Genomic DNA, 27,309 nt, shown 5'->3' with positions numbered 1-27,309 from the left:
TGTTGTCAATAACGTTTGGGGAGCGGCAATGTTACAGTTAACTGGCTATTAGCTAGCTAACTAATATGAACAGATTCATGATTAACGTGATCTACTATGTTGGTTAGTAATGAGAAACAAGTGTCTGGACATCAACTAATACTTCAAAATGTGTTTCAACTGCAAAAGCAGACGGGCTGCTTCGCTGTAACTTAACTAACGTTTGCTAGTTCGCTCGCTACGATGATACTGGCTGTCACAATTAGCTAGCGAACGTTCAAACGTTCAAATAAATTATATTCAACGAATCCAATACTATTCAACCCCATGCCAGAATATGTTGCTTGGCTTTCCACCATGTCCATGGTCTTCTTGGTGTCGAGTCTGGACTGTCACTCACTAAACTACCACCCAGAGACTGTATAAGCTAGTGGCTAGTTTGCTAGTTAGCCAAAACCGGCTAGCGTTGCTCGAAATCATCTCCCGTGGCTCAGGTCAGTGTGACTTTACGACGTATCTTACCTTGTGCAAATTGGAAGAGGTATATTTCGCTGTAGCTGGATCATAGAGGCATCCACTTTGTATTTCAAGAATGCCAGACAATGGCTCAGAATATTTCTGCCCCTCCTAAAAATGCTAGGCGCTATAGACTATGGTTTCAGTACGGTTAGCCATACAGACAAGTGAGGTCTGATTGGTTGATTCCCTCAGAAGCAAGGAACAGCGTCGTCATATCCTTACAAAAATTATGATGCTTGTGAAATTAATGTTTCAATTCAAAGAAACGGCATCTTGGTTTTTCTAACGACTGTAAATCTGTCTTCTATGAAAACTATAAAATTGTTGTAACATACTATGATTGATTGAGCCAGGCTTGTCAAATAGTCTTATGTTGGACCACCACTACTTCACTATAGTCACAGAACAATGAGCCAGATGTTTTACCGGATGTATAAATCTGAAGCATCCGGTTGGTGTTTCTACTCACCACCAAATATGGTGATGAGAGAAAGCCCGGTGGCCGGCAGTAGGAAAAGATGGAGCGAGACGGCTTTTGGTCGACATTCTGCAAATTCTCATCGATTAAACATTCTCTCAATACAGTTCTGTTCCCAAAACTAGAATCTGTTACGAACAGAGTGGACAACATTTTGTAGACTTTACTGTTTGAGAAGTTTCTAAAAATTGCCAGGGCAAATTGAGTTATTGCACAAACCAATTAAATGGGCTTTATTGTCATGGGAAACATGTGATTACACTGCCAACACAAGTGAAATAGATAATAAACAAAAGTGAAAAACAAAAAGAAATTAACAGTAAACATTACACTCAAAAGTTTCAAAGGAATAGAGACATTTAACATTTTAGTCATTTAGCAGACGCTCTTATCCCGAGCGACTTACAGTTAGTGAGTGCATACATTTTCCATCCTATCATGATTTTTGAATGAATACCTAATCTCTGTACCCCACACATACAGTTATCTGTAAGGTCCCTCCAGTCGAGCAGTGAATTTCAAACAGATTCAACCTCAAAGACCAGGGAGGTTTTCCAATGCCTCGCAAAGAAGGGCACCTATTGGTAAATGGGTCAAAATAAAAAAAGCTGAAATTGAATATCCCTTTGTGCTTGGTGAAGTTAGTGATTTAACCATGAGGCCAATGTTGACTTTAAAACAGTTACAGAGTTTAATAGCTGTGATAGGAGAAAACTGAGGATGTATCAACAACATTGTATTACTCCACAATACTAACCTAATTGACAGAGTGAAAAGAAGGAAGCATGTACAAAATACAAATATTCCAAAACATGCATCCTGTTTGCAACAAGGCACTAAAGTAATACTGCAAAAAATCTGGCAAAGCAATTAACTTTTCGTCCTGAATACAAAGTATTATGTTTGGGGCAACATGTCATTTGGCTATGTACAGTGTTGTAACAATGTGCAAATAGTTAAAGTACAAAGGGGAAAATAAAAAACAAATATGGGTTGAATTTACAATGGTGTTTGTTCTTCACTGGTTGCCCTTTTCTTGTGGCAACAGGTCACACATCTTGCTGCTGTGATGGCACACTGGTATTTCACCTAATAGATATGGGAGTTTATAAAAATTGGATTTGTTTTCAAAGTCTTTGTGGGTCTGTGTAATCTGAAGGATAAATGTGTCACTAATATGGTCATACATTTGGCAGGAGGTTAGGAAGTGCAGCTCAGTTTCCACCTCAATTTGTGGGCAGTGTGCACATATACTGTCTTCTCTTGAGAGCCAGGTCTGCATACGGCGACCTCTCTTAATAGCAAGGCTATGCTCAGAGTCTGTACATAGTCAAAGCTTTCCTTAATTTTGGGTCAGTCACAGTGGTCAGGTATTCTGCCACTGTGTACTCTCTGTTTAGGGCCAAATAGCATTCCAGTTTGCACTGTTTTTTGGTTAATTCTTTCCAATGTGTCAAGTAATTATCTTTTTGTTTTCTCAAGATTTGGTTGGGTGTAATTGTGTTGCTGTCCTGGGGCTCTTTGGGGTCTGTTTTTGTTTGTGAACAGAGCCCCAGGACCAGCTTGCTTAGGGGACTATTCTCTAGATTAATCTCTCTGTAAATGATGGCTTTGTTATGGAAGGTTTGGGAATCGCTTCCTTTTAGGGAGTTGTAGAATTTAACTGCTCTTTTCTGGGTATTAGCAGGTATCGTCCCAATTCTGCTCTGCATGCATTATTTGGTGTTTTACGTTGTACACAGATGATGTTTTTGCAGAATTCTGCATGTAGTCTCAATTTGCTGTTTGTCCCATTTTGTCCCTCACAACCATTATGGGCAATGGGTTCTATAACTGATTCAAGATTTGTTCCTTTTGATGGTGTAGAAAGCCCTTCTTGCCTTTCAGATCATTCACAGCTTTGTGGAAGTTACCTGTGGTGCTGATGTTTAGGCCGATGGAGGTATAGTGTGTTGTGTGCTCTAGAGCAACAGAGTTTAGATGGAGTTTATATTTGTGGTCCTGGCAACTGGACCTTTTTTGGTAAGATTTACTGTCAGGGCCGAGGTCTGACAGAATCTGTGCATACGTTCTAAGTGCTGCTGTAGGCTCTCCTTGGTTGGGGACCGAAGCACCAGATCATCCGCAAACAGTAGACATTTGACTTCAGATTCTAGTAGGGTGATGCCGGGTCCTGCAGACTGTTCTAGTGCCCTCGCCAATTCGTTGATATATATGTTGAAGAGAGTGGGGCTCAAGCTGGATCCCTGTCTCACCCCACGGCCCTGTGGAAAGAAATGTGTGCGTTTCTTGCCAATTTTAACCGCATACTTGTTTGTGTACATGGATTTTAGAATGTTGTATGTTTTTCCCCCAACACTGCTTTCCATCAGCTTGTATAGCAGACCCTCAAATCAACAAAGCATGAGAATACTTTGCCTTTGTTTTGTTAGTCAATTAGGGTGTGAAGGGTGAATACATGGTCTGTCATAAGGTAATTTGTTAAAAAGCCAATTTGACATTTGCTCAGTACATTGTTTTCACTGAGGAAATGTAACAGTCTACTCAATGATAATGCAGCAGATTTTCCCAAGGTTGCTGTTGACTCATATTCCACAGTAGTTATTGGGGTAAAATTTGTCTCCACTTTTGTGGATTGGGTTTATCAGTCCTTGGTTCCAAATATTGGGGAAGATGCCAAAGCTGAGGATGATGTTTAAGAGTTTAAGTATAGGCAATTGGAATTTGTGGTCTGTATATTTTATACATTTCATTTAGGATACCATCAACACCACAGACCTTTTTGGGTTGAAGGGTTTGTATTTAACAGAAATATGCAACTACATGCAAGAACACGTCAATAGGATCTCGTTAGCTCGTGCTTGGTTCTGCCCACTGATTCATTTAATTTGCTCCCATTGGAAACAACAAGCTGTGGTCTATCTTGGGTTAGTTATAAAAATCTTCGGTACAGTGCTGCGCTGCCATCTAGTGTTTGAAGACAACTTGGGTGTATTCATTAGTTGGATTCCCTTTAAAAATATTTTGTCTGAAACCATTCACTCTAGGAACCTACATTTACATTTTAGTCATTTAGCAGACACTCTCATCCAGAGCAATTAGGGTTAAGTGCCTTGCTCAGGGGCCAGATAGATTTCAAACCTAGTCAGCTCGGGGGATTCGAACCAGCGACCTTTCAGTTACTGGCCCAACGCTCTTAACCGCTACCTGACTGAATTTGTCCAATAGAAACTAGTTTGTTGCTAAACGTTTTCCATTGCAAAACTTAGATTGTTTAAAATGTAGTCATATGTACAGGGTTGCATATGGAATTACACAAGCTCCAACACTGCAGGACAAGGTGAAATAAAACAATACAATAAAAATAATATATGCATACTAAAACTGTAGTAATGACAAATGTCCATTGGGGTGGGGGCAGGCAAAAAAGTTAGTTGGGGGGAAGGTAATGTCCACAGGGGGAGTAGCAGGAGGAAGAAGGGGACAAGATAGCTGACTAGTGGTGGCTATTCCACAGCCTGATGGGCTGGGGTATAAGTTATTGGTCAGTATTGCAGTTTTTGCCATGATGCTCCTTCCTATACTGCATGCGTCTGAGTGATGAAAACGGGGAAAACAGGCCATTGCTCAGGTGGCTGGGGTCCCTGATGATCTTCTTGGCCTTCCTGCCACATCTGGTGTTGTAGGTGTCCTGGAGGGCAGGCAGTGTGCACCCAATGGTGCATTCGGCTGAGCGCACCACCCTCTGTAGCACCTTGTGGTCCGTGGCGGTTGAGTTGCCGTACCAGGATGTGATGCAGGCCGACAGTTTACTCTCAATGGTGGTCCTGTAGAACACTGAGGGCCCTCTGGGGCAGGCCACATTTCTTCAGCATCCTGAGGTTGAAGAGTCGCTGACATGCCCTCCTCACCATGGTGTCCGTGCAGTTTGACTATTTCAGCGTCTAGGAGATGTGCACGCCAAGGAACTTTACGTTTTTGACGGTCTCCACGGCAGCCCCGTTGAGGATGGGGGCGTACCCAGCTTGGTCCCTCCTTTGTTTTGCTGACATTGAGGGAGAGGTTGTTTACCTGGCACCACGCCGTCAGTGCCTACCTCCTCCCTGTTGGTAATCAGGCCTACTACTGTCGGTCGTCAGCAGACTTGGAGTTGGAACTGTGTGAGGCCATGCAGTCGTGGGAGTACAGGAGGGGACTGATGACGCACCCTTGTGGGGCCCCACACGTTGAGAATCAGTGTCGAGGAGGTAACGTTGCCTACCTTCACCACCTGGGGGCGGCCCGTCAGGAAGTCCAGGTTCCAATTGCACAGGCAGGAGTTCAGTCCCAGCGCCGTGAGCTTTGTGGTGAGCGTAGAGGGCACTATGGTATTGACGGCCGAGCTGTAGTCAATGAACAGCATCCTCACATATCCATTCCTTTTGTCCAGGTGGGTGAGGGCAGTGTGCAGTGCAATGGTGATTGTGTCGTCTGTGGATCTGTCAGGGCGGTAGGCAAATTGGAGAGGGTTGAGTTTGTCGGAGAGCGAGGTGATGTGGTCTTTAACTAGCCTCTTGAAGCACTTCATGATGACTGAGGTGAGAGCTACGGGACAGTAGTCTTTCAGTTGTTACTTTCCCTTTCTTGGGCATGGGGATGATAGTGGACACCTTGAAGCAGGTGGCGACAGCGGCCTGAGCTAGAGAGATTGAAGATGTCCAAAACACAACAGCCAGCCCAGCCGGTCTGCACATACTCTGAGGGCGCTGCTAGGGATTCCGTCTGGGCCAGCAGCCTTGCGAGGGTTAACCCGTTTGAATGACTTCCATACGTCCTTGGTGGAGACTGTAAGTAAGTAGCCCTCATTGTCCTCAGGGGCTCTCCTCGGCAGCTCAGTCGTCGTTGTGCTCAAAGCGTGAGAAAAAGGTGTTTAGCTCATCCGGTAGGGGGGCTTTGATGTCCGCGACGTGGCTGGCTTTCTTTTTGTAATCCGTGATCGTTAGGAGTCCCTGCCACATTCGCCTCGTGTCCGACCCACTGAATTGCTCCTCTACTTTGTCCCTGTACTTTCATTTCGCCATCTTGATCGATCTCCGTAGGTTTAGCAACAGACTAAACATTTTGCAATGGAATCTGACTAATGAATACACCCCTGGGTAGAACCATTCACATAATTGTCTGTAGTTAATGGAATAAACCACATCTACAAAACCATTCTGAGAAAGTGTTTACATTTTATTTATAAAAAACACCTAAGAGTCCAACAATCAGCTTAACAATTCTTTATCGCATAAAAAGGATTTTCTGCAAGGGTTCCACCTTTGATGAGCAGCATGTATCCATTTTCCCCATACAATAAACACCACAGATGACTCCAGTCAGTGATACAAAAATAAAGTACTCTATGAACTACATATCGCTATCTGTTCTATGATGCAATGCTACATAAAAAAAACACGTCTCTACCAAAAATGTTACTGTGTGTGATGAAACAAGAAACAATACATGTAACAGTGACAACAGTAATTGTTAACTGATAATACTAATTCATTCCGTTTACATATCTTGCATTACTCATCTCATATTTATATACTGTATCTTAGTCCATGCCGCTCTGTCATTGCATGTCCATACATGTATACATTCTTAATTCCATTCCTTAAATTAGATGTGTGTATTGGGTATGTTGTGAAATTGTTAGATATTACTGCACTGTCGGAGCTAGAAGCACAAGCATTTCGCTACACCCGCAATAACATCTGCTAAACACGTGTATGTGACAAATACAATTTGATTTGAGATGTGGTGAAATACCAGGGTTGAAGAGGAGTACACACTAAACATGTGACTGTATATAGACTTTTGGAGCAGTTTCATCATTGTGAGCACCCGTAGCGCCCCCTCACTCTTACTGAGACCTTAATACATTTGGTCCCTTTTGGTCTCGCAGTCTCGACAGTGGAGTGTGTCCAACTATCTACTGATCATCTGCCCATCACTGTGGCCAGGAGGGCCATGCGGATGTACATGCCGTTCTCAGCCTGCCGGAAGTACGCAGCACGAGGATCAGTGTCCACCTCCGCACTGCAAGAGACGACGTCAACATGAAACCAAGTCATCCCGCTTAAGTCATTAGCTAGAATTTTCCACACGACTGCTAACATTATTGAATCAAATGAAGTATAATGAAAAGAGATGCATTCTAATCGAGGGGAACATCCATACCTGATCTCATTGACTCTCGGTAGAGGATGCATCACCACCATCTTCCTCTTAGCTCCAGTCATGATGTGTGGGGTGAGGATAAACTGACCGAAGCACTGTAGGAAAAAACACAAGTCCTTTAGCACTGATCAAACACTAAGGCCAGTCTCACATCAGGTTAGTGAATCCCCATTCCATCCCATCCTTACTGCTTTGTACTCTTCCTCGGAGGCAAACCTCTCCTTCTGGATCCTGGTCATGTAGAGGACGTCAGTGTCAGGCAGGGCCTCCTCGATGCTCTCAAACTCTTCCTGCAGTCACAAGGACATACAGTAGTTTAGTGCTTTATACATACAGTAGTTTAGTGCATACCATGTGTAAAGGACACCTACATACCAGCAGCAGTGCCATTGAGATTTAGATACAGAGCCATCAGCTTTACCACAAACAGCCTATGTGATCCACCCACCTGCTTGATGCCTTTGGAGGCCACAAAGTCAATGATCTCGGAGGGCATGTGGAGGTTCTTTGGGGCGACGTAGCGCAGAGTGATCCTGTACTGGGTGAGCAGCCTGGCCAGGGAATGCACTGTGCGGCCATGCTTCAGGTCCCCTACCATGGTGATCTACAGACGTCGAGAGAGACAAAAGTCAGGACACCTGGATGAAGACTGGAGGGCCATTGGGCATTGGCTATGTTAACTTAAAAGGCAGGTTGCCATCACAACGTACACAGTCTGGTTCCAGATCTTACAGCTTTCTGTTTGCATTACTGTAAGAAAAACTTTACGCCGCCGTTTACACTTCTAAATTAGTATTAGCACTAGTACTGTTGCAAAGACATGACCACCATCCCTAAAGGGGAGATGGGTGCGCTGAGGTCTCACCGTCATGCCGTTGACCGTGCCCAGCTCCTCTCTGATGGTGAACACATCCAGCAGGGCCTGAGTAGGGTGTTCCCCGACCCCATCCCCAGCGTTGATCACTGGCTTCCGGCAGTGCCTCGCTGCAGACTACAGGTGGAAATAAATGTGTCAGATACAGCTGAGCAAGTACATCTTCTCACTCAATAACTGATAACAAGGGTTGCGGTCAGTGTTAAGGTGGTACCACTTCTTTTTCAAAGTGTTTTCTCAGAATATCTTGCCTCAATGAACATGACCTTAAGTTGTCAATGTAGTTGTAACACGTTGTATCGACACCCTGCTCACCTCTACGGCCCCTGGCATGGGGTGTCGCAGCACCAGGACGTCAGCGTAGCAGCTCATGGTCTGGACCGAGTCGGCCAGAGACTCCCCCTTCTGCGACGAGGAGGTTGCCTCACAGAAATGGACCACGGAGCCGCCCAAACGCTGCATGGCGGCCGCAAATGAACTGCTGGTGCGCGTGCTGACCTCGTAGAACATGGACGCCATCACCTTACCCTGAGAGAGCAACACACAGGGGTCTAAGACAAATAATACAGACTAGTGTACAACATATCTATCTCTCTGAGCACAGCATTCATTGGGGCATTTCTACACTGAACTAAACGCAACATGTAAAGTGTTGGTCCCATGTTTCATGAGCTGAAATAATAAAGGCCAGACATTTTCCAGACACACAAAAAGCTTATTTCTCTCAAAGTTGACACATTTATTTACATCCCTGTTAGTGAGCATTTCTCCTTTGCCAAGATAATCCATCCACCTGACAGGTGTGGCATATCAAGAAGCTGATTAAACAGCATGATCATTACACAGGTGCACCTTGTGCTGGGGACAATAAAAATCCACTTTAATGCTTTAGTGCTGAGGAGTATTTCTGTCTGTAATATAGCCCTTTTGTGGGGAAAAGCTCATTCTGATTGGCTGGGCCTGGCTCCCCAGTGGGTGGGCCTATGCCTTCCCAGGCCCACACCTCTGCCAAGTCATGTGAAATCCATAGATTAGGGCCTAATTTATTTAAATTTACTGATTTCCTTATATGAACTGTAACTCAGTAAAATCGTAGAAATTTTAGCATTTATATTTTTACAACAGATTTACTGATCGAGTGGCACACCTTGAGAAATTCAGATAACTCGTTTTATGAGATCTTTAGGCATAGATGCAAACAGGTGGCAGGTGTTGCTTGTATTCTATTCTGGATCAGGTGATGTCATCAACTCCGATGTGAGTAGTCATTTCCGGTAGTTGTTTTGATATTTTATACAGCACACCTGCTCCTGTACGTTTATGCTGAAGGACGATGGGGCTCATCTCACTCCAGAAATAGGAGAAGAGTTAAGAACCAGGAAGAACCATGCTGCCTCCTGAGGTCCTGCAGATTACTCAAACCCTGGATGACTCAACACTGGGCTAAATGGAATGGCCTGACCGGCTACTCTGAAACGAGCTTCTCTACTGCAATTTATACAGTGACAAATCACAGATTGCAGTAATTCCCAGACACTGTTGTTCTTTAGATTAATCTGAGTTTTAAACAAAAAGGAAAGAGAACTCTTACCTTCAGGATATCCAGGCTTCTCTCTTTCTGAACCATCAGGCGAAGAGTATGGGCCACGTTAAACATGTGAGAGATCTGAAATAAAGAGTTAGAAGATATAAAAATAAATATAATTTAAAAGTAATTTAGAAAAAAATGTCCCTGGCTGTGTGTTTAGAGCAGTGTTTCCCAACCCTGGTCCTCCAGCACCCCCAACAGCACACAGTTTCGTTGTAGCACTTGACAAACACACCTCATTCAACTCATTGAGGGCTTGATGATTAGTTGACAAGTTGAATCAGTTTACAGTAAAAATGTGTACTGTTGGGAGTACTCGAGGACCAGGGTTGGGAAACACTGGTGTAGAGTACCTGTTCCTTGCTGAACTGCCTGACAGAGAGGACGTGTTGTCCCACTAGGGGGTGCAGCAGGGGGGAGGTCTGGAGGTGGGCCAGGGTCTGCCCTGCCACTACCTCAGCCCGGGGGGACAGGATCCTGGCCAGGGGAGGGGGATGGCTGTAGCTGTCCCCAGCTGCAGGGGCCATCTCTGGAGACAGAAACACCAAACGCTTCAAATACCAAAGGAGAAATCTAACATATGTGTTAATATTAATTCGTTTAGCAAAGTCTCTTAAAATGATTGCAGTCTTTTCTATTTCCTGAGGATGAAACACGACAAACACCTGAAATTACACTATATTTCAAATAAAGTTTGTCGCTTTTTCTTTCAAAGCGATCCAAGTGTTAGGAAAGCAGTCGGTTCAGAGCAAAGCGACATGGATAGTGCAGCAACTAATGAGAAGGAATGCAACCTTTTCTAGTATCTCTACAACAAGTATTCCATGAAATACAGGTGTTCAAAGCAACTACCAGCGACTACCAGTATAACTCCATTGAAAGGTTTTGCCAGAATATTACGCCAAACAGCCTGAACGATAGCAGAGTTAGGAAATATGTTAGTATTAGGCGTAACAGCTGAGCTGAGCTACATCAAGCTTCAAACCTTCTCTTAAACCTTCTTCTAATGCTCTCTCCCTTGAATCTTCAGCTGCTTAGAATATCATGACAAAAAGTTAGAACACAAGTGTTAGAGATTATTTAAAAAACGATGGTATTTAGACAATATTATAGCCAGTATACTGACATATTCAACGCTAATATAACTGGGTTATAAATACATTTGAAATTGATATGGCATTGAGCGTCATTTCATCCATCGTTTCTTACAAAGACCGTGAATCTTAATAAATGTGAGAGTCAAACATTAAACAACTTCCATCAGTAATTTCACACTGAAATGATTTGATAGGGGCTGTGATCGAACGGTCTTAGTAATGGGTGAAGAGCATAGCAAATGGCCAACCAAAATAAAAGGCTTTTAATTCCTTCATTCCCATCTCAACAATACACTTGTATGGATCGATAAAGTACAGCCCCAGGTCTTAAGCATCAGAACTATAGGTGGAGCACTAGATTTAGACATCTCATTTAATCAGCAAATGTACTCCTTCTCTTAGGAGCCAATCAATCTGTCATGATGACCATGCAGCCTACAGTAGAGACAGTGGAATCTCTCGTTATACGATTTTCGCTTTCTCAGCAAACGCTTAATATACGGTGTGCTGAAATCACATGATCAGTGGGTTCATAGATATAGGCTAAAAGTTTACCAATGACATCCAAGCGCCATTTTGTGTACATTCCAAAAAAAAAGAAGGAAAAAAAACCTGTAGATGGACAGTGAATATCCTATTTATTGAAACTGACATTCACACAGCACTTTGCCACAACAAGCAAGAGCTCAGTTAGGAAAGACAAAACATTGAGGCTGTAGTACCTGGGGGTATGCCTGGGTCGGAGGACCTATGAACGCGGGGCGGGAGCATGTAGCGGCCATCCCCAGTGGAACGGCGAGGGCTCGGGGCGCATGTACGGATGCCCTCACACGGAGGGGTCAGCCGGGGGTGCTCTGGGGTCTGCCACACAACAGCCTTAGTTAGCGCCACGGCCAATGCTTGCTAGTATGGTACATAAGCACATATTACTGTCGGTTAAATAGTAGCACACGAATGTGAATGTGCGGAACTGAAATGGGTGGGACTGTACCTTTGGGACTTCTTTCACTGGCTCAGGGGGCTGGAGGATGGGGATGGGTGCAGGCCAAGTCTTCACATCCTCCCCATAGCCAGGAGGGACCAGCACCTGTCCGTCGATGTAGGCCACCTCTCCTCTGAGCACCACTCTGCGGACCTTGCCTTTCACCTTCATGCCTTCAAAGGGCGTCCACTTGGACTTGGTGAACTGCATGTGTTTGGGGATGACCCACTCCTGCTCCATGTCCACCTGGTGGGAGACAGCAGGTCAAGAATGTTGTTGAAAAGCCAAAACATTGAGTCTCTTTTCAATCCCACTTTGTATTTCAACATGGTAACCCAAGTATATAAATCCTTCCCATGTTGCCCATTTTACATGGTTAAAAACTCTCATTGGCTTGTGTCTATAGCTACCTCTACATAGGTGTTGTCCTGTGCGGGCAGGGAGAAAATTTTGCGGGGGTTGTCATACAGGCGCTTGATGATATCGTCGATGGTGAGGCGCCCATCGCTGACTGCGGTGAGGAGAAGGGGCAGCATGGTCTCCAGGCCGGGGTAACCTGGGGGGGGCTTCTCTGAATTCTTCTCCTCCACTGAATGGGGGGCTGTTAGTTAGCCAAAACACACAAATATTATCAGTATGGCAACACTCAATAAACAGCCATTATTATGAGCCATCCTCCCCTCAGCAGCCTTCTGTGGTAGGTACATAAGCAGCTTGCCGAGACTAACTAGTGTTTTGCAGAGAGCTAAAGAGCTACACAAACTAATAGTATAATACCGAAAACATGTGTATTTATATAAAGAAGCAAAGTGGAAAGCAGCATTGTTCTTGTTTAGATAAAATCTTTTGACTGCATGAATTGACCTAGCTAGAACAGCCTGCAGATTAGAGTGAATCTAATTGTAGGCACTAACTCCGCCATGGTTCATTGAACAAAGCCTATGGAAAAAAGTATGGAGTTTTTATAGGGATTTTGGATAAACGTCAAGAATAAGGTCTGTGGTAAACACAGGCTTAGGAGATCTTATACGTTTTGATCTATGGAGATAACACATAAAGGCTTCATAATTCATAAAAGTCATGTTAACGGTCTAATATTATCTCATAGAACAAAACGTACACGATCTCCTAAGCCTGTGTTAACCTCAGACCTTATTTTCAGCATTTATTCCAAAACCCTATTCTCTCCCCATTCATTTTGCCCCTAGCAATGGCTGAACGAACCAGAGGTAAGTTATTTAAGTTTAGGACAACAAGCTGGCGAGCTCTATAGCACGAAGGAACTGTGCTGCCTGCTTGAGTAACAGGGGGCGGGGCTTTGTGTTTGTAGATAGAAGGCGCAGGGCGGCAGATACGACAAATGAAGTAAACTATAAAAACGTGTGTTAAAAAAATATTGCATGGATCTTGCAATATGGATATTGCAAGTCAGTTTAGCTGAAAATGTGATTGATGGTGCAGCCCTGCTTACCGTGGTCAGTTGCGAAGCAGTCAATGATGTCCAGTTGTTCCCAGAGGGCCTCCATGTCCTCCCGGGTGCCCAGCATGGGGCGTACCTGTGCCCGGCCTTCCCCAATGTCCGCCACGTTCTCCTCACACAGGAAGAGGTGGTGGGGCGCCACCTCACATGTCACCTGGATGCCATTCTGCTTGGCCGCGCGGATGACCATGATCTGGGGGAAGGGTGGAATAGATGCCAAACATTACTCACCAAATGTATTGTATGTGTTCTGATGTTGTTTGTCTTAAAATGAATCATTTCAATGGCTCAAAGCTAATTTGTTAGATTTTGTGTGTTCTTGCAGTTGATCTTAATGAAAGCAATCGGTGAGGACTCCTTCCAAAAAAAAGACAACTACAAGGTTTCTGTATGCCTCGGATGACACCTAATTTCACTCTGGAGACAACGAACGGGCAACACATAAAGGCAAAGCAGTGCTATGTCTGTATGTGATGTTCCAGGCGGCCATCTTACCTCCTCCTTCTTGGCCACATGGCAGATATGAACAGCTCTCTGGAACAGCTGGGCAACCATCAAGATGGCTGCCACAGTCTGCTTCTCTGCGTGAGCCACGATTGGCAGGTGCTTGGGCCACTTCTCAAAGTGCTAGTTCACACAAAGAGAAAGGGCAATTGGTCAGATCAACAAATCAATGTGAAAGATATATTTCAACGACCTCATTCAGTCAGTTGATACCTACCTCCATCCACATTGAGACGTTGTCCATCTTCAGAGTGGAGTAGGTGTCGTTCAGATACATCTTCAGCCCTGCGGCGGAGTTAGCGATGGAGGGCAAGATGGTGGAGTTGTCTGAAGCCGCCCCGACGTAAAGAGCATAGTCACAGCGACACCCTGCCTTGGCAAGCTGAGACGACAGGGACAAAACATTAAGATCAACAGTGCATGAGTAAACCTTCAGGTACTGATTAAGCCCATTTTATAAAACAGGCATTATTTAATGTTTGGAACAGACTAATTCAAATATCCAGTGGTAATTGTCTTAATGACTATGTATTCTCTCATTACCTTCTGGAACATGGCGAAGGAGCTGGGGTCGATTATGGCAGGTGCCGTGTTGGGCATGGCACACACCATGGTGACGCCCCCTGCCAGGGCAGCCGCTGTGCCCGAGGAGAAGTCCTCCTTGTGGGTGGCACCCGGCTCCCGCAGGTGGACGTGTACATCTATCAGACCTGTCACGGGGGGGGACAGGGAGAGGGGACTCGATGAGTACTATTCAGAAACACTGCAGTTCCACAGGTTGACAGAAGGAGCTATCATCTATTGTCCAAATACAGGAAGATAGCAGGGGGCTTGTATTTGAAGTTAACAGCCTTTACTTTTGAACACAGCCCAAGCCGATGGTGCTTACTGCTTACCAGGCAGGCGAATCAACTTCTGTGACGTCATACAGTCCACGTGAGTCTTGACAGGCGGGAAGCAGCCAACCAGACGCAGCGCCTACAATTATAGGAGCATACACTTCAATCAGGATAGTCAGCAATCAATGTAGAACCAACATAGCTAGGTCAAACATCAGCAGTGGCTAACATCCCATCATAGCCCCCTAACTAACCTACCTGGACAAACAGCTTGGTGCACTTTATGTCAATGATGAGGGGCACGGAGTAGTCGATGGCCATGCGGCGGGTGCGGTAACCCTTGGTGACGAAGGAGGAAAGGCGTCGGCCTCCGGAGTTCCTCATAGAGAGGTTGATAACCATGTCAAAGTGGTGGTCCTCCAGGTATTCCAAAATGTTCCTCTGCTTGTCCTTGTTGGGGCAGTCGCTCTCCTCCTCCCCAAATGGCCAGTCCACCGCCATCACCTGAAAGAGACCGAACATAACAGGGTGGGTTCCATTTTCAATTCAGTCAAATTAAGGAAGTAAATTGAAAATAACATTGTGAATTGAAAATTGCTCATTCTGGAAACTATTCTGTTGAGAAGAGCCCACTCAGACTAGATGTGATGTACCTTGACTCCATGCTCAGTGTAGAAGTCAGCGGTCCCCAGGCTGGCATACAGATCATAGCCCAGACTCTCCAGAGCCTGAACAGTAGGCAGCAGCTCACTCTTGTTCTGCAAAGATACAATGAACATTTATGTACCGCTGGCCTCTCAAAATGAATTACCATGAAAATGTTTAGCTCATTGTATTATAGTCAGGTTAGTGTACCTTGTAACTGCCAATTGAGAGCAGAATGTTCTTCTTGGGGATCTTGAAGCCTGTGCTGAGCATGGCCTTCAGATAGGCCTCATATCTGTTCTCTCCAAAGCAGGCCACCTCCCCAGTACTGGTCATCTCTACCCCCAGCACCACGTCAGCCCCGGCCAGACGAGAGAACGAAAACTGGGGGACCTGAGAGACATGCATTCAAACAAATGGAAGTTGGTATATGATCGGTGAAACAATAATTAAACTGGAGTATTTTACAGTTGTTGTGAACTCGTCAGTTGGGTTACCTTGACGCCCACGATGCCCACTCCTTTCATCAGGCCCACGGGCTCCATCTTATCTCCCATGATGACGCGCGTTGCCAGGGCGACCAGATCCACTCCCAGAGTTTTTGAGACGAACGGGAAGGAGCGGGAGACTCGGACGTTGCACTCGATCACCTTCAGCTGGTCATCCTGTCCAGGAAACACACTCGTTGCAATTAAAGGCAACAGAACAGCCATTGGAAATCCCGCAGGGAACAGAAACACACTTGATTTTATGGTTGTGGGTGATTATCTGTTTGGCATGTTATTGGTTGTCAATCTCTGATTTGAAACCCCCCCCCAAAAAAATGTCCTTTAGACTTTACCTTAGCGATGAGTTGCAGGTTGAAGGGCCCGGTGACCTGCAGTTCCTGTCCAATGGCATGGACAATCATCTTAATACGCTCCATGGTCTTCTGGTTGATGTCCTGGGGGGGTGTGACCAGGGTGGCGTCCCCAGAGTGCACCCCGGCGTTCTCCACATGTTCCGACACGGCGATGGCCATCACCACGCCGTCGCACGCCACCGCGTCCACATCTATCTCCTGGAACAAAGAGAGACGCCAGTCAGGTCCAGACTAGAGTTGACTAAAGGAGCCATCATGGATATTTAAAAGGGATAGTCCACTTTTTTGCAAATTGAAAATAAAGACTTTGAAATCTATGTAGTAAAGAATTTCCCCAGTCGTACCTTGGCCTCCTGGATGAACTTGGAGATGACCACGGGGTATTCCTTGGACACGGCCACAGCGCTGCTAAGGTACTTCTCCAGGTCGCTGTCTGTGTACGCCACGTTCATGGCCGCTCCACTCAGCACGTAGGAGGGACGCACCAGGCAGGGGTAGCCCACAGTCTCACAGAACTTCATGGCTGACTGGGGAGGAGGATACAATATAACATACAGTGCCTTCAGAAAGTATTCATACCCCTTGACTTTTCCCACATTTTGTTGTGTTACAGCCTGAAGTTAAAATGTATTAAATTTAGCTTTTGTGTCACTGACCTACACACGAAAGTGGAATTGTGTTTAGACATTTTTACAAATTAACTTAAAAATGAAAATCTGAAACGTCTCGAGTCAAATCAGTACTCAACACCTTTGTTATGGCAAGCCTAAATAAATACAGTAGAAAATAAAATGTGCTTAACAAGTCACATAATATGTTGCATGGACTCGGAAAAAATATTCCAAAACATGCACCCTGCTTGCAATAAGGCACTAAAGTAAAACTGCAAAAATTATGACAAGAAAAAAAATACTATATTCTGAAAACAAAGCATTATGTTTGGGGCAAATCCAACAACATATTACAGAGTACCACTCATCATATTTTCAAGCATGGTTGTGGCTGCATCATGTTATGGGTATGCTTGTCATCGGCAAGGACTAGGGAGTTTGTAGAAAAAAATAAAACACAGAATAGAGCCAAGACTTGAAAATGGCTCTCTAGCAATTACCAACAACCAACTTGACAGAGCATGAAGAATTTAAAAAATAATAATGTGCAAATATTGTACAATCCAGGTGTGCAAAGCTCTTAAGAGACTTACCCAGAAAGAGAGAGCTGTAATCGCTGCCAAATGTGATTCTAACATGTATCGACTCAGGGGTGTGAATATTTATGTAAATGATTTTTCTGTATTTCATTTTCAATACACTTGCAAACATTTATAAAAACATGTTTTTACTTTGTCGTTATGGGGTATTGTGTGTAGATGGGCAAGGAGAAAAAACAGTTATTTAATTAATTTTTAATTGAGGCTGTAACACAACAAAATGTGGAATAAGTCAAGGGGTATGAATACTTTCTGAAGGCACTGTAAATTTCACAATTTCTTTCCAATTTGAGATTGACTCATCTGCAACCAAGACCTATAACCTCTATTACTGGTTTGAAATTAATATGGATTAGAACCCCTGTTCTGTGCTGACCTCAATCTCAGTGAGTTCCTTCCACAGGGGCTGGCTGATGCCGATGGTGTCCAGCATGCGGGAGAACTTGAACCTGTTCTCAGCAGAATCGATGAACTCCGGGGAGGTGCCCAATATACGACACTGCTGCCTGTGGAGGGACATGGCGATGTTGTTGGGCAGCTGGCCCCCCATGGACAGGATCACTCCCTCTGGGTTCTCCATCTCATAGATGTCCATCACAACCTGGAGGAAGGGAGGCGACAATGGAGCTTTATGGTCATGGCAACATACCATGCATTAAACAGAGTTTGATGGCGAGGGGGTGAGGCCCTTTGCTCATGTGATAAAAGCATTAGATCAAGTAAGTTAGGACCTTTGAATGTTGATTATTGTATGATAAAAACTACAAAATAATTTTTTGGAAAGAAAATGTGTTGGGACTATGCCATCAGAGTCGAGCATTCTTACCTCAAAGGAGATCTCATCGAAGTAGAGCCGGTCGCACATGTCATAGTCTGTGCTGACAGTCTCTGGGTTATAGTTCACCATGATAGTTTTATAGCCCATCTAAAAAAGGGGAAACACAGCAAATCATGACAATATCAGCTTTTGTTCTTCAACATTCTTCTAATAAATGAGAGCTATTCTGCGCAAAGTAGAAATTGTCTTACCTTCCTGAGTTCCATGATGCAGCCCACAGCGCACCAGTCAAACTCCACACTGCTGCCGATGCGGTAAACCCCGGAGCCGATTACTATGACATGGGGATCTCCAAAGCCCAGGTCGCTCTCCGTACCATTATAGGTCAGGTACAGGTAGTTGGTGTGGGCAGGCCACTCCGCCGCCACCGTGTCGATCTGCTTCACCACTGGCAGGATGCTCCAATCACGACGCAGCTTCCTCACCGCCAGCTCCGTGCTGGAGTGAGACATAGGTTCAAAGGTCAGAGCTCAGACAAGTTCATAAAAATAAACTGACATTTCAAACCAAGTCAGTTTTTTTATCCCAGACAAATGCCTCAAAGTCTTTAACGAAAGGACACACTGCTCTGCGGAACTGAACCCTGAGACACAAAACATAACAGACAGACTGCGTCCCATTCCGACTCGTCATCGCATCGTCACTGAAGAATCTCTAATTTATTCTGTATGTTTTTCATGTACCAGCCTCAACTTTTAATGATGTTTTGAAACACGTGAACAACAGGCTACCATTCTCAGGAGTATCACAGTCCTGTACCTCTGCACAGCCAGGGCGATCTGTTTGTCTGAGAAGCCCAGCTGCTTGGCTTTCCTCATCACCCCCAGAGGCATGGTGCTCTCGTCCTGGTTGTACGACTCCAGCACCTTCTCATGGTCCGCGATGTTCTTCATCTTGTGAAGGAACCAGCGGTCGATCTTGGTCAGGTCGTAAAGGCGGTCCACTGTATAACCTGCCCTGAGAGCAGCCGCCAGAACAAAGATACGCTTGTCTGTCGGGGTCTGCAGCTCCTGTAAGACCACAGGACAGAGTCATGTCAGAACAGCCAAGAGGAAAAAGACAGGTAAAAAAGGTGCGTGAGCATACCTCGTCAGACACTGGTTTGATGGTGTGGTCAAAGCCCACACAGTTCTCATCCACCATCCGCAGAGCCTTCTGGAAGGCCTCCTCAAAGCTGCGGCCGATGGCCATCACTTCTCCTACAAAGGTCACAGACAAAAACTGTGTTAACCAACTATCAACCAACTCCTATTGTGTGAACTTGCAATGCAACCGAGTGGTAGAATCATCTGCCCCTACAGATAGAAGGCAGATAAGGCACTCTGCTGCTCCCAAATGAGATCATTAATAAAAAGTGCTTGTCCTCTTACCCACGCTCTTCATGGAGCTGCCTATCTTGGTGCTGACTCGCAGGAACTTGCTGAGATCCCAGCGAGGGACCTTCACCACACAGTAGTCAAGACTGGGCTCAAAGTTAGCCGTGGTCTGGTTGGTCACAGAGTTCCTGGATAATAACAGAAACATTACCTGTTAGAATCATGGTATTAGTAGATCAATGCCAAAATTAAATTCTTAACCTGACTTCAGGCCACAAAACGTGAATTAACTCACTTGAGGACAGGTAGCGGGATGCCCAGACACAGCTTGGCGGCCACGTAGGCCAGGGGATATCCTGTAGCTTTACTGGCCAGAGCTGAGCTCCGAGATAGACGGGCATTCACCTCAATGATGTAGTACTGCAGCCCAGAAACACCCATTTAGATTGCTATACAGTATAAACATTTAAAAAATATCAGAACATGGTTGGCGTTTCCCCCAATACTTTTTCAGCAGTCTCAAAGTTGGGGGGGGCATGTCTCCCAAGTGGCGCAGCGGTGCTAGAGGCGTCACTACAGACACGGGTTCGATCCCGGGCTGTATCACAACTGGCCGTGATAGGGAGTCCCATAGGGCGGCGCACAATTGGCCCAGCGTCGTCCGGGTTAGGGGAGGGTTCGGCCGGGAGGGCTTTACAAGTAGGCCGTTATTGTAAATAAGAATTTGTTCTTAACTGACATGCCTCGTTAAATAAAAAATGGCGGTTTTAGAGGCCCTCCTCTTGGCTGCAGAGACAAAATGTTGGTGGTAAAGCTAATTTCCTGAAATTGTACCCATTTTGCCATGCTTATGCTGTGTTCTTATGCCATCGGAGTAACTCAATTATAACTAAAATCAAATGAGGGCCCCATGCCATTTTAGATTCTCCCTGACTGTCTAGCTTTTATTTAGGTGATTGTTAGTTCTCAAAGATGATCTTAATTAAAAATATATTGCTCCATTATCTTTTCTACATACCATCCCTAAATATACATTTTCTTTGCAGTGGTGGACACAATTTAGGGGTAACACTGATGTTTCGGAGGGTAAACACTAGTATAAACTATAAATGTCAGTACGGGCCATTACCTGTTCAGACTCAGGGTTGAGGGCGTACTGGATGTTACACTCTCCAACGATGCCTAGGTGTCTGATGACCTTTATGGCGGTGTTCCTCAACATGTTGTACTCATAGTCGTTGAGCGTCTGACTGGGCGCCACCACGATGGACTCCCCGGTGTGGATACCCAGAGGGTCAATGTTCTCCATGTTACATACCTACAGGATAGAAAAACTCAACACTTTAATAACATTCCATCTTGCTTGATAAAGGAATCTTCACGCTTAAACAAATAATGACGTATAAACGTATATAACAGTCAAATGCATAATAACATAAAACGTACATAGTAACAAATATACAGGTAGCTGCCAAAATAACAGAAACACTTGAGTAAATGAGGGACACAAAGTATATTAAAAGCTGGTGCTTCCACACAGGTGTGATTCATGAGTTAATTAAGCAATTAACATCCCATCATGCTTAGGGTCACGTATAAAAATGCTGGGCAGGCCATTTTTTGGCCTACCATGGCTATGCCCCGATAGGATGACAATGCCCCCATCCACAGGGCACGAGTGGTCACTGGATGGTTTGATGAGCGTGAAAACGATGTAAACCATATGCCATGGCCGTCTCAGTCACCAGATCTCAACCCAATTGAACACTTATGAGAGATTCTGGATTGGCGCCTGAGACAGCGGTTTACACATCCATCAACAAAACACCAAATGATGGAATTTCTTGTGGGAGAATGGTGTCGCATCCCTCCAATAGAGTTCCAGAATCTACGCAAAGGCGTATTGAAGTTGTTCTGGCTATTAAGACACTTTATGTTGGCGTTTCCTTTATTTTGGCAGTTACCTGTACATAGTAACAAATACATGCACAGTGACGTCCCTCTACTTACGGTGATACAGTTGTCGTAGGCGTCTCTGACCACCTCATACTCAATCTCTTTCCAGCCCTTCAGGGACTTGTCCACTAGGACCTGGGAAGTGTGGGCGAAGGCAGATGTCACCAGAGAGGTCAACTCCTCCCTGTTGTTGGCAAAGCCAGAGCCCAATCCGCCAAGGGCAAAGGCCGAGCGCACCATGACTGGGTAGCCAATACGCTCTGCAGCCGCCACCGCCTAGAACACACAGAAAAGAAGAGACCACATAAAAATACACCACAAAAAGCAAAAGCCCACAGTCAAACAGATTAACAGGATGATTCCAATCAACACATAAAGTGACAATCAGTATGGGTCAATGTGTGTGTGAGAAGGAGAGTGTGTGTGTGATATTTGTCCCAAGCCATTCTCCTTACCTGCTCCACAGACAGAGCGGCCTCGCTGGGCGCTACGTGTTCATTGATCTCCTCCATCTTCTCCACAAAGATCTTCCTGTCCTCAGTCATCTCGATGGAGGCCACTGGCGTCCCCAGCACACGCACAGCATACTTCTCCAGGACCCCCCTCTTGGTCAGCTGCACCCCGCAGTTTAGAGCAGTCTGCCCCCCGAAGGTCAGGAGGACCCCGTCTGGACGCTCATTCTTTATCACCTGGACAGGGGAAATAGGGCAGAGGGTCAGTTCTCACTCATTGAATGAATATCAACCGTAGGTCAACCCTACTGATCTTTTATCAGTTCTGAGTACCTGAGAGATGTAATACACATGCTTTGCTTGTTGAGCACTGATCAGAAATGAGTGACTGGAGGATGGCGCAGGTAGCAGTGGCCATTCCATTAGCATCTCCTTCCTTACCTGAGTGACGTACTCTGGGGTGAGAGGCAGGAAGTAAACCTTGTCAGCCAGACCCTTGGAGGTTTGAACCGTGGCGATGTTGGGGTTGATGAGCACTGTCTGAATGTTCTCCTCCTTCAATGCTTTTATGGCCTGGGGGGAGGGTTGGACATAGAAGAGTGTCTGATTAGTTCAAATACACTTCAATTATACTGCTCATGACACCTGCTGTTGAGTCTTCATTGGGGTTGGCAGTGTGTCTCACCTGAGAGCCAGAGTAATCAAACTCCCCAGCCTGTCCGATGGAGAGGCCTCCAGAACCCAGGATTAGGACTTTGCGTGGCCGAACAAATTCCTCCGGATTGGTAGACCCAGGATAGGTCAGGTGCTCTGTCAGTCTCTGCTTCACTACAGGAAGGGAGAGGTGTTACTTTAACCTACAGGTAGTATAGAGTCCTAAGAACAGTTGAGATGAACGCATGTCTAACCTGGTTTGCCACTCTTGCCCTCCTTGTGGTCTCTGACCGTGTCCAGAAACACATCAAACAGACTGACCAGGTCAGTGGGGCCTGCCATGTGCTCTGGGTGGAACTGGACACTGGAATGACATGGGTAAAACAATATCTGGTTTTCAACTTTCTGTATCTTGGGAGGGTCAGCTGATGAAACCAACACTGTAAAAGTGTGAAAACATTTGATCAGTGTTATTCCCTGACAGTTGCTGGTTGAAAATACAATATACACAGGGCCTTCTAATCAACAGGTCTGCACGGGCAGGAGTTTCGATTTTCCATGGTGACGTCGCCATGCGGTAAATTAGTTAATGGACCAATAACAGTTTTCCCCTCCTCACTCAGACCACTCCCAGACAGTCCTAGCAAAATTCTTGCTTGAGAATTAGTTTGTCTCAAAAGCTATTTTTTCCCCCATTTTAATGTACTTAAAGTATTACCTAGAAATTATTTGATATAAAAACAGCTGCATTGGGCCTTTAAACAAGTTGAAAGGCTGGAAGCAGTACATGAGTTCCCATTGGTAGATGGTACCTGAATAGGTGTTTGGTGTTGTGCACGATGCCCTCACTGGTCTGGTCATTGGCGTTGGTGAAGAGCACATCCCAGCCCTGTGGCAGGGTCAGGGGATCCACAGCAAAACCATGGTTCTGAGATGTGATGAAACAGCGATCTGTGCCCTTGTGGATACAGGGCTGGTTATGGCCACGGTTCCCATACCTGAAACAGACAAGTGTTTTTAGTCTAAATCTATTTTTTAATGGCCGTGACTGGTTAAGCTCTATTCCAGATGCGGATTCATAGTGCTCCTGCAGAATCCTTACTTGACACCTGCACAGTGCTATAAACCATGTAAATTGTTCAGCTTTCCACCGACTGACTGCATGGCATTCCAGACAGACAAAAGGAAGCTGGCATCTCATCTGGCCTTGGGACTAACGGAACGCTAACAAAGTAACAATCCCAGGAGTCTTACCAAAACAAACCAGGCCTTTCCAGCACCTCAGCAATGCACTACGCTGTGTCCAAACTGCTGCGCTAAGCAGAAAAGCTCATTTCACACCAGAATGCTCCCAGATAAATAAAGAGGGGCCCTGGGAAGCACTGACATCTGAGGGGGCCAAACAAAAGCAAAAACAGCCAGCACCACTGGTTTTGTCCTCTTTGAAACCAAACAAAGACAGTAAGCAGAACTTAAGACCTGAGGAGGCAGAAAGAGACGGACACGAGTCACAACAACCATTTAGTGCCCTGTCCCTGTACTAACTTCATTTTGTAGGTTTTTGCTCCGATGACGAGGGAGAGAAGCTGGTGGCCCAGGCAGATACCAAACACAGGCTTGGGATTGTCCACACACACCACCTTCCTTACATTGTCTATGGTCTCCTTACAGAACTGGGGGTCCCCAGGGCCGTTGCTGATGAACAGCCCATCAAACTCTGAAAAGGACCACAACTTTGTCAGCATAGCTAAAATAAATATTATAATACAAACTATTTCACTTACAATAGAACTTCATGATATCATGGCTGAAACTAACTTTGCAGGTCAGATGCTCCAAGGTAAATATTAAGGCAGGGGAGAGAAGAGGCAAAACAAGGGATCAGGGAGTAATCTCTGAATCTTAAATGAAACCCAGCGCAGTAACCAGCTGTGACTAACCTGTGCTGTCCAGTGGGTGATCCCAGGGCACCACGGTGACACAGGCCCCTCTCTGACACAGGCAGCGGATCTGGTTGTACTTAATGCCACAGTCTACAGCTGTGATTCTGACAGCACCACTGGGGTTGAACACCCGGGGCTCCTGTTCAACACAGACAGAAAAGGCACTTAAGTCCTGAGAAAAAGATAGCGTCTGCCTATCCACTGTGGTGAGAAAACATTTGGCTTGTCACGGACTTGCAATGGGTTAAGCTACAGATAAGTGTTATGTAATCCACAAAAAACTATTGGCATTTCATTGAGGAAGTTTCAGGATCGTAACACTAGAAAAGTGTGACAGGATCAAGCTTAAACATAGCAACACCGTACCTTCACGGACACCTCCTTGACCAGGTTCCTCTGGTCAGGGTTGTCAAATGGAACGTTGGCCTCAGGCGTTCCATCCACAACCAGCTTCCCCAGCATTGTTCCCTTCTCACGGATCTTCTTGGTCAGACAACGGGTGTCAACTCCTAAAGTATCACAGCAAGCACATTAACTACAACCTCTATTGTAGAGGCTATACTGTAGACAGCACATATCAAAACACATATTCAGACAACATTTGATACAGTACTAGGATGTTTAGAATGATAACTCTACTGACCCTCTAGGCCGGGGATGCCCTGCTCTTTCAGCCACTGGTGCAGAGACATGGCTGAGCTCCAGTGGCTGGGGTTCTGGGAGATCTCTCCTACGATGAGGGCTGCAGCGTGGATCTTAGAAGACTCAAACCACTGAGGAACAAAATAATAGAACATTACATTCAAACAGGTGCTTGGGGTCAATGAGGGCAAGATACTTTTCTCAACCCACTATTTCTGTTGGGACGCTCCTGTGAAACGCTGAATCTAGCCAACTCCCCCCACCTTGCTGAGTCCAAAGTCGCCCTCCTCATCCTGGGGTATACCATAGTTGCCCTGCAGAGGGTAGGTGAGGGTGAGGATCTGACACGTGTAGGACGGGTCAGTCAGGGCCTCTGGGTAGCCAACCATGCCTGTCTGGAACACTGGAAAAAAATAATCAGGTCAACTTTTCATAGTAAAGTGCAAATTAGTGAAAAGTGCTTCAAATCAGGCTTGGCACATTTTTGAATAAGGTGATGCAACTGGAACTTTGGAAATGTGCACTGTGCTCCATTTATTATTACATATGGATTGAAAGAAATAGACCTTACAATCTAAATTAATGCTAGCTACATCTCAATTACAATGTATGGGACACGGTACAGCAAGGACAATATAGGTGAAACATGTTCATATGTTGTTCAAACTCGGAGTTGCGTTAATCCACTGACCGAAATAGGGTTCTGATTAGGTGGAATACAGCTACGACCAGTAGTGACTTTTCGTAGCAGGTTAAGGTTAGCTAAAAGGCTCTCCTAACCTGCTACGAAAAGTCACTTCCGGTCGTAGCCGTACTGCATCTATTCACCCCCGAAATAAGCCTAAATGAAGGGGTCAGAGGTTATGGGTCATATGCAGAGACCGGCAAGGGTGTTAGGAGAATAGAGATGCGTTTAGCTATACAATTTGACTTTGTGGGTAACATATAGGTAGTTACCTATCAGAATACCTGTATAAATGATGACATAACTCCATTGAAACTACCTCACTAATTAGATTTCTCCTCATAAAATACGACTTACCAACTTCACCAGACACTGACGCATTTGCCCCGAAAAGGCGGCCCTTGAACGTGGTCCCATCTTCTAAAACCAGGGTTGCCATTTTTTTATAAAAATTGTCAGTACTGTAATTGTACAGAATCAACGCAGTCTTAGATTCGATTATGGGAAGCAATAATCAGCTTTTTGGTCTGATCGATGCTTCAGTTCCGCAATGCTTGCCCACGTGAAACACACGCTGGCCAGATGCTAACGAAGATGCACGAGCAAAAATCTTGTTTGAAAAATGGCTGTAAGTTAAAAGGAAGACAGATGATTGTGTTGGTTATATGCAAACAAAATAAAGCGTCAAAAACGATATAAAGAAATGCTGTCTGTCGAAGGCTGAACGCTAGGTCCACACTGCTCAGCACGCCGCCTTAGCAGTGTGGAACTTTTCAGCGACCTCGCCGTGTTTACATAGAGCCCCACAGTGGGTGCGTCATAATACCCATAAACTCTAGCGGTCAACACGGAAATAGTTCCAATCGTTTTTTCACCATACATTTTTCCTATAGGGGATTTTCGAACCAGGGAGAGAAAGGGAAGACACTTGTATAAGATCCAGGAAAAGGTGGGTGCAGGGAGGTCCTCAGGCCGAGAGAGAAGGGAGGAAAGTGTAGTCACAAGGCTGAGACTGGGACACACAAGGCTCAATAATACATTGAAATTGGTGGGGAAACATCCAACTGGGAGGTGTGATCATTGTCAGGAGATGGAGACAGTGGAACAGATGGAGACAGTGGAACATATTCTATTTCAGTGCCAGAAATATGTGAGGGAAAGGGAGCGATTGTTATTACATTTGAGGAGTAACAGGGTTTAAGAGCCAGGATTAAGTGAACTGCTGGAAAATCTTCAGGGGATGTAGTAAATATTGGTTTCCTTAGGGAGATGAGATTATTGGGTAGGATTTAGACCTTCACTGTTTTTGGTCCACACTCCAGTCCAGTTGGTGGCGGTAATGCACCTTGAAGTTGGTTGCCAACCGCCATATAAAATCCACAGAAGAAGAAGAAGAAGGATTTTAGAACCAATTCAAAGAAGGGGCTTGTTCGACGTTGCAGCTAGGCAGCCGTGCAGGCTCCTCAGGGTAGGACGGCTCATAATAATGGCTGGAACGGAGACCATGTGTTTGATGTATTTGATACCATTCCACGGATTCCGCTCCAGTCATTACCACGAAC

At 45.2% G+C, this 27,309-nt stretch overlaps 2 protein-coding genes and 1 pseudogene across 10 annotated transcripts in view; all 3 read right to left on the bottom strand.

The window, feature by feature from the left end:
- The window catches only part of LOC121548886 (dnaJ homolog subfamily C member 5), a 34,294-nt gene extending 33,418 nt beyond the window's left edge, over positions 1-876 (bottom strand). For 2 of the 5 annotated variants that reach the window (XM_041860520.2, XM_041860521.2), the window contains exon 1: positions 502-874. The gene's annotated coding sequence lies outside the window, so the exon portion shown is untranslated. Of the gene's footprint in view, positions 1-501 lie in introns of all 5 variants that reach the window. The other 3 variants (XM_041860522.2, XM_041860524.2, XM_041860523.2) reach the window with 3 other exon arrangements.
- A 5,805-nt stretch (positions 877-6,681) lies between these two features.
- cad (carbamoyl-phosphate synthetase 2, aspartate transcarbamylase, and dihydroorotase) lies at positions 6,682-26,529 on the bottom strand. Of its 5 annotated transcripts, none has more exons than XM_041860514.2 (43): positions 26,105-26,529; positions 25,326-25,465; positions 25,064-25,193; positions 24,787-24,929; positions 24,418-24,559; positions 24,023-24,194; positions 23,290-23,475; positions 22,732-22,841; positions 22,509-22,651; positions 22,265-22,396; positions 21,827-22,060; positions 21,426-21,647; positions 20,545-20,733; positions 19,711-19,835; positions 19,470-19,603; positions 19,186-19,298; positions 18,859-19,109; positions 18,291-18,537; positions 18,088-18,186; positions 17,638-17,862; positions 16,396-16,578; positions 16,031-16,249; positions 15,687-15,854; positions 15,400-15,582; positions 15,198-15,302; positions 14,803-15,048; positions 14,602-14,683; positions 14,249-14,415; positions 13,923-14,087; positions 13,697-13,828; positions 13,193-13,394; positions 12,132-12,322; positions 11,731-11,967; positions 11,462-11,642; positions 10,628-10,675; positions 9,996-10,171; positions 9,646-9,720; positions 8,370-8,582; positions 8,046-8,171; positions 7,629-7,784; positions 7,369-7,470; positions 7,181-7,275; positions 6,682-7,039 (listed from the first exon to the last, which is right to left on the bottom strand). In XM_041860514.2, the coding sequence occupies exons 1-43, from the start codon at positions 26,184-26,186 to the stop codon at positions 6,940-6,942; spliced, it is 6,771 nt and encodes a 2,256-aa protein (XP_041716448.2). In that variant the 5' UTR covers positions 26,187-26,529; the 3' UTR covers positions 6,682-6,939. The 5 variants fall into 5 exon arrangements, with proteins under 5 accessions (XP_041716448.2, XP_041716449.2, XP_041716450.2 ...); XM_041860515.2 differs by having other exon boundaries at positions 10,628-10,672; XM_041860516.2 differs by having other exon boundaries at positions 11,462-11,600.
- On the bottom strand, positions 18,619-18,748 carry LOC121549374 (annotated as a pseudogene).
- Positions 26,530-27,309: the final 780 nt, after the last annotated feature.

The sequence above is a fragment of the Coregonus clupeaformis genome, chromosome 33, assembly GCF_020615455.1.
Source record: "Coregonus clupeaformis isolate EN_2021a chromosome 33, ASM2061545v1, whole genome shotgun sequence".
NCBI classification, from domain to species: Eukaryota; Metazoa; Chordata; class Actinopteri; order Salmoniformes; family Salmonidae; genus Coregonus; species Coregonus clupeaformis.
The sequence above is the reverse complement of the archived record's forward strand: the minus strand, read 5'-3'. Positions and strand labels throughout refer to the sequence as shown.

Coding starts and splice junctions, on each gene's coding strand:
- cad (XM_041860514.2), bottom strand. CDS start 26,186: ATGGCAACCCTGGTTTTAGAAGATGGGACCACGTTCAAGGGCCGCCTT. Junction 25,466..26,104: donor GTCAGTGTCTGGTGAAGTTG/GTAAGTCGTATT, acceptor ATTTTTTTCCAG/TGTTCCAGACAGGCATGGTT. Junction 15,049..15,197: donor ACACTGAGCATGGAGTCAAG/GTACATCACATC, acceptor GGTCTCTTTCAG/GTGATGGCGGTGGACTGGCC.